The 7,298-nt window shown below is 43.7% G+C and overlaps 1 protein-coding gene across 2 annotated transcripts in view; it reads right to left on the reverse strand.

Moving 5' to 3' along the window:
• LOC112117655 (vacuolar protein-sorting-associated protein 36) overlaps window positions 1–7,060 on the reverse strand; it is a 25,386-nt gene extending 18,326 nt beyond the window's left edge. For both annotated transcript variants that reach the window (XM_026653646.1, XM_026653645.1), the window contains exons 1-3: window positions 6,802–7,060; window positions 5,888–5,956; window positions 221–291 (exon numbers count right to left, since the gene is read on the reverse strand). In XM_026653646.1, the coding sequence (XP_026509431.1) occupies window positions 221–291; window positions 5,888–5,956; window positions 6,802–6,897 (236 nt within the window). In that variant the 5' untranslated portion in view covers window positions 6,898–7,060. The remainder of the gene's footprint in view (window positions 1–220; window positions 292–5,887; window positions 5,957–6,801) is intronic.
• Window positions 7,061–7,298: the final 238 nt, after the last annotated feature.

The following is a 7,298-nucleotide window of genomic DNA, read 5'->3' on the forward strand; positions in this document are numbered from 1 at the left end:
CAGAGGCTTTCCCTACACAAGCGGCATCCCAAGTTTGGGAAACACTGCCCTATTTGATCCTTGTATCTTATTGTAAGAGAGGAAGAATGGTTTCATGGATTGTGAATCAGGACATCTATGTTACATTCCTGGGCTCTACCACAGACTTCTTGTGTGATCTTGAGAATGGCACATAACCTATGTGCCTAAGCTTCCAAAGTGATAGAGACACACACCTTACCTTTTTCCTATCCCAGCTGCTTGCTCTTCAATGAAGACAATCTGAGAAAGAGGGATAGCAATGCAGCATTCCTAGAATAAGCAACACAAAACAACTAGAAATTAAAAGCTATTTTCTTGAATGGTTTGTTAAAAAACAAAACAAAAACACATTTTTGTCCTCTTAATAAATAACAAAAGTCAACAGCGCTAATATTTGTAGGAGGTTCTCCCAAAAGCCATTTCATATAGAAGATGATGCTGGTTGCAATAGAAAATTATCTTTACACTACTATTTAAAAAGGAATTTAAACTGAAAACTAAAAAGTGAACATGAAGTTATAATTGTTAGATAATCAGACAAGAAAGGGACTTAGGACTGACACAATGTCCTTATCTCAGCCACTGGATTTCTAGGCATTTTAGGTAGTATACAAATTTATTATTTGTAGAGTGGTCAGAAAGAATTAGATGCTTCACAAACAGGTAAGTCAAGGACCCAACTACAAAGATCTTACACGCTGGCATCATGCAGGCAAAGACAATGACAAAAGGTAACAATTGCTTCTTGTAGATAACCCATTTTTTAACTTCCTAAATCCAAAAACAGTTGAACTGACTAGAAGTGTAAAGGTCTCCTTGCAGGTTACACCCCACTGATAAGATATACTGATAAAGAAGCAAAAGGAGGCAATACAGACAGACAGCTGGGTTAAGCGTGCAGTGGGAGTCTGAGATCACAGAATTTATTTGTATTTATTTTCTAATGCCCAACATTCTCATTAACACCAGCTTAGAACAACACAGCTATGCACCAAACTAGGAAGAATTCAGTATTTAGTATTTTGGAAATCACAGCGTTTTCCTGTACTGACCAAATACATGTGGTGCGTGACCATATAGCAGCTATAAAACGCTGCTGCTGTTTGTCACAGTTTTGTTTTCACAGAAGATGTAGTATCTAAAAATAATGATCAGTGGGGATATTACTAAAGTAGCCTGACATTTCCCATTATGAGACCCTGTTTTCTGCTTATAACTTTGCCAAACTTTAACCATTTGGGCTGAAATGTTCTGTGCTGTCTCCCTCAAGTTGAATTACTTTGGAAAATTTCAGCCAAAACAGTTTGGCTGTTTCTTAGAACAAGGTTATGGAAAAAATATATTGTTTTGCCCATGTTAAAAAATTCTGGAACCTTTCCTTTAAACAGCCCTAGGACCCCTATCTTTTGGAACAGGGACTTGAAATTTGGGTCAGAGATATGCCATTTGCCATCCTTGTGAAAATCCACCCATACTTAGTTAAGTTACAAGCTTTTGAAGAATCACAGTTTGCAGATGCTTAGTAGAGACTGTGGAAAAAATAGTATGTCATCATGTATTTAAAGACTATCATAATGCATACCCACAAGGGGGTCAAATTAAGATTGCACAGACAACCTTAATTCTGGCTTTCCTAACTGAGTGCTTGACTTTGTAACCTTAAAAATGTTCTTTTGACATAGTTATTTTTGTGGGTAATATTTGTATAAAGTTTACAAGTAACATTACTTTGATACCATGTGAAAAAGAAACAACAGAGACAGGGCATGAACAGAACTCAGGATTTCATCAGCTCTGTTTAACTTTCATTTCTGTCAGCATTTTGACTAGTTTTAGGGAGTTTTGTTGCTCCATCCCCCATTGTTCTCATGCTTTTTAAGGTGAGAAAAAGGAAATGGGAAAGGAATTTATGGCATAACACCCCCTTCCTTGGTAATACCCTGCTCTCAGGGACATTTCAAGGCTGTGACCCAAAGCCTTGCAAACTTGTATGGTTTACAACAGAATTCTAGTCACAACTCCAAAATAAGGATTTTTTTTTTGGTGGCCTCAGAATTTCTTGTTATCCTGTCTTCTAGGGCTTTGTTAAAGAAGATGCTTCCAGTGACAATGGGCTTTTGGGACAGGGATTTCCATCATGATGCTTCTGTTTGATTTTGATCTTCAGGAGTTGTGGATTTCTACCAACTTGAACAATTGGGGATCAGTCTCAAGGATAACAGTTTCTAGTACGCAGCCTCAGATTCTCTCTTGCTTTGTATGCTGGGGAAGAGAATAAATCTTACTACCCATCCCTGCCCTTTTTCAGCCGTGAGCGTTGATAGTAGAAAAGCAGAATGTGCTTGAACAATAAGAGTATAGCAGTAGGTATATACCACCGACCACCTGACCAGGATGGTGATTGTGAATGCTCAGGGAGAAAACACAATAATAATGAAAGATTTCAACTATCCCCATACTGACTGGGTGGGTATATGGCACCTCAGAAAATGATACAGATATAAAATTTCTAGAAACATTAAATGACTGCAACTTGGAGTAGCTTGACCTGAAACCCACAAGGGAAGAGGAAATTCTTGATTTAGTCCTAAGTTGGAATGCAGGATTTGGTCTAAGAGGTGAAGACAGCTGAACCGCTCAGTAATAGTGACCATAACGTAATTGAATTTAACATTTTTGTAGGGGGGAAATGCCAAAGAAACCCAACTTCTAAAAGGGGAACTACACAAAAATGAGGAAGCTAGTCAAACAGAAATGAAAAGGAACAGTCACAAGAGGGAAATGCCTGCAATCAGCATGGAGACTATTAAAAACACCATAATAGAGGCTCAAACTAAATGTACACAGCAAATCAATAAAACAGAAAGAGACCAAAAAATGTCACCATGGCTAAACATCAGAGTAAAAAAAGGTGGTTAGAGGCAAAAAGGTGTCCTTTAACAACTGGAAGTCAAATCCTAATGAGGAAAATAGAAAGGAGCATAAACTATGGCAACTCAAGTATAAAAGTATAATAAAACAGGCCAAGAAAGAATTTGAAGAGCAACTAGCTAAGTTACTAAGTGGGCTATGAACATGTTGGTAAATTATCTTAAAATTTCCAACCCCAGTTAATCATACAGTGGAGTCACATCATACGCGCATTTAACTTACGCAAATTCAACTATACGCACTTGGCAAAAAAAGAAAAGAAAAATAACAATTTAAATACAGTAGTGCAGGCGATTCCACCCACCATTCCACTCAATGAGCGTATGCCCCGGAGTGAGCGTGAGATGGGAGACGTGAATCTGCTGTTCCCTCAGTCAGTCTCAGTTCCTGCGTGCCTCTCATAGTGTGAGCATCTCGCCGCGCTGAGTGTGATTCTAGTGTTTAAAGATACATATTTTTCATACAACATGGCCCCTATACGCAAGCCAACTACTTCATCTGGTGCTCAACCGAAGAAACAGCGATCTGTTCCAATGCTGGAGAAAAAACTGGCTATGTTGGACTTATTGAGAGACGGTATATCGGTCTCCAACGTGGCGCGTAAATATGGCTGCAATGAATCTAGCATCCGTGCCATCAAGATTCGAGAGAGAGAAATTCATCAAGCCGTGGCATCAAGTGCTCCAATAACTGCTAAAGTGACGAGCCAGGTGCGTGATAAGACTTTAGTGAAGACTGAAAAGGCATTAAACTTATGGCTGGAAGACATGAACCGTAAACATGTGCCTATCAATGGCAACACGTTGCGAGAAAAGGCTCTTAGCCTACGCGCTGTTCAAACCTCCTGTTGAAGAGGAACAGCCTTATGATGAGAAGGAATTCAAAGCCAGCCAAGGTTGGCTTAACAGTTTTAAGAACCGCTTCAACCTCAAAAACATGCAGACTACTGGTGAAGCTGCATCTGCCAATGAAGAGGCAGCAAAAGCCTACCCCGAACAATTAAAGAAAATCATAGAAGAAGAGGGCTATCTTCCGGAACAAGTTTTTAATGCTGACGAGACTGGGCTCTTCTGGAAAAAAATGCCCAACCGCACTTACACTTCGAAATCAGAAAGACAAGCCCCTGGCTTCAAAGCAGCTAAAGACCATGTGATTGTGTTGTTTTGTGGCAATGCGTATGGGCATTTAATAAAGCCGGGCTTGCTCTACAGGGCTGCAAATCCCCGTGCCCTAAAAGGCAAGAACAAAAATCTCCTGCCTGTGTTCCGCCAATCAAATAATAAGGCTTGAGTGACGACAGCCTTATTTCTGGATTGGTTCCACAAGTGTTTCATTCCGAAGGTCAAGCGGTACCTCAAAGAGAAAGGAGTTGACTTTAAAGTGTTGCTGATTGTAAACAATGCTCCTGGCCACCCTGAGGCACTCCGGTTTGTGCATAACAATGTTGAAGTCGTCTTTCTCCCTCCCAATACCACCTCCATCCTCCAACCTCTCAACCAAGGCGTGATTCACTGTTTCAAGGCCACATACATGAGGCTTACGTTCTCACGGATACGTAGCACTATGGATGCTGATCCCAATCTTAATGTGATGGAGTGTTGGAAGTCCTTTAACATTGCCGATTGCATCACTTATATTAAACAGGCAATGGATGCAATCAAGCCTGAAACAGTCAATGCATGTTGGCAAAACCTATGGAAAGAATGTGTGAATGATTTTAAGGGTTTCCCGACCATTGACACAGAAGTGACACGCATTGTTCAGGTGGCTAGGCAAGTGGGCGGTGATGGCTTCGTCGACATCCTTGAGGAAGAAATTGAAGAATTAATTGAGGGCCATAGAGAAACATTGACTAACGAAGAGTTAGAGGAACTGATCAAATTGTCTACAGAAGACAAAGATGATGATGACGAACAGGAAGAGCCAGCAAGTTGGAATCTTCATAAATTTGCTGAAGTGTTCCAAGCAGCAAAACACTTGAATGATTTAATTTCTGAATACGATTCCTCTATGGAACGAAGCCTCAAAATCACACATAGTATTATGAACAATTTGAGACCATATCAAGAAATGTTTGAGCAGCTCAAGAGACAACAGCGACAGTTGCTGATCACTATGTTTTTCAAGAAAAAACAACCAACAGCAGATGAGCCTACGCAATCAACTTCTCGAGCTGAACCAGAGCCAACCACTTCGTCTACGACTCACTCTCCGTCATCCAAGCTCTCCGTCACCTCCATCTCCTGGATCGACATCAAGCCCTGACGACCCCCCCAATAGTGTTGTCAGGGGAAGAGGAAGACTAGTCATCGGAGTGTGTACAGCGCCCATCTTCATCGTCTCATCGTTCATCATACGGGCGCTGTACTAATCATCATCGTTATCATTCATCGTCGTCGCATCACCATTGTCATAGTCGTCGTATCACCATTAACATTGGTGTCGTAGACTCGCAAGAATATCCAGGATGAATGGTGAGTGGTTAGGTTTACTGTTTTCCTTTTTTATTCTTTCATTCTTCCGTCTCTTTCTCTCTTTTATGTAATTAAAAATACTGTAAAATTATATTTTGCATATGTACTCTTTATTATATGCTGTACATTACTGTATACATTTATACATATTACTGTACAGGGTTGTATACACAAAACCATGTACAGTATACTGTACTTTATGGGCGATTTAAGGGTAATTTGACTATACGTGATTTTCGGCTTATGCGCTGACTTTAGAACCTAACCCCCGCATAAAATGCAACTCCCCTGTACTACATTGCCTCTCCATGTTGTGAGCATAAGGCACTTACACAGGGAGGAAAAAAGTTTAGTCTCAGAAAAATTAGTTCTTTCTTGCACAGTCGCATCACTAAAAGTTACCTATGGTTTATTATGGAATTTATAGCCAACCCACGTACAAGAACGGATGGGGTACTTACATGATTTTTCAGATCTCTCCAGATCAGTCGGTGTGTGCTAAGTAGCAATACCCCAGTATCAAACTTTACCTAGACCAGAAAAAACAGATACTAAATTAACAACAAATTTAACAAACAAGCTGGGTAAACATTGATGTTTGAAACATTATACATTGTCATAATATATCACCCTGATTAATCAAATATTTTGAGAACACCCTGTTTTTGCTGGTAGCACAGCGAGCCAAGTTGATGAAGCAACAAAAAGAATTATTACAAAAGGATAACACTGATATGGACAAACTTCCTTTTCAGCTGTATAAACTCTCCCCCAGGAAACCCGGCAGGATCCTCCCTTCCCTATGGTACCAACGCCCTAGAATATCATTACGTTTCTAACAAGGTTATTGAAGTTTCAGGGGTTTTTGCCCCGCTGGGAGTGCAGACATGCAGCATGCGACAGAGGACTAACGTGGGGTCCCTTCCTGCCCTACATTTCTGTGATTAGGGAAAGGAGTTAAAAACTAAAGCAGCTCGTTGGGTGTCCAGTCCGAACCCCTCCCTGACCCACCGGGTGGTTCCATTTCGTCTAGGCACTTTACAGGCTGGGGAAGAGGGTGTTTGTTCCTGGTCTACCACAGAGCAACCCTCGCACCAAAAACACCCGGCAGGACCTAGCTTCCTGCCTGTAAAAGCGGTGCAGGTACCGCCAGCTCCATCCGCCGGACACTGAGCCGCTGGGGCTGAACGGGGGCAGGCGCTGACAGCCCGACCGGCAGAGAGAAGCACTGGGGCGGCCAGGGCTGGCTCCGGGGCACTCGGCCCATCCCAGAGGTACCTCCCCGGGGTACTGGTGGTGATCGCTGGGCCGGGGGGAGGGGGGGGTGTCAGGATGCTGCCGCCGCCGCTAGGCCCGAGCCGGGCGCTCCCTTTACCTTCTCCTCCCCGTCGTAGAGCCGCACCCCGCGCTGCTGGATCACCAGGGTCTCGTTCATCTCCAGCAGGCCGCTGGCCCACGCGAACCGGTCCATGGCGGCGCCTCACAGCGGCCGGGGACCCCCCGCCACCACCAGGCCACAGCCGCCGCCTCCCCGCCCTCTAGTCCGGCTGCAGCTTCCTCCAGAGTCCTAACCCAGCGCGCGGCGCCCTCTGCTGGCCGCCATCCGCCCCGCCAGGCCTCGGCGTGTGGGGCCCCAAACCACCCTGTCGCCCCCGCGGCCAGGTGCGGGTGTGACTGTCAGAGCCGCCCCCGAGAGCGATGGGCCCGGGAGCCAAGCCAGGCCCCGCAGCTGGATAGGCACTTCCCTAATGCTGGGGGAGAGGGAGTCACCCCCACACACACTCTTGAGAGAGGCTGGATGCCACAGTGCCGCTCTGGGTCTGAATGTGCCCAAAATTCAGGCACTTGGGATCCAGGGTCCTGGCTCAATTT

This window comes from Terrapene carolina, unplaced genomic scaffold (genome assembly GCF_002925995.2).
Source record: "Terrapene carolina triunguis isolate 2854851 unplaced genomic scaffold, T_m_triunguis-2.0 Scaffold142, whole genome shotgun sequence".
Classification (NCBI taxonomy): domain Eukaryota; kingdom Metazoa; phylum Chordata; order Testudines; family Emydidae; genus Terrapene; species Terrapene triunguis.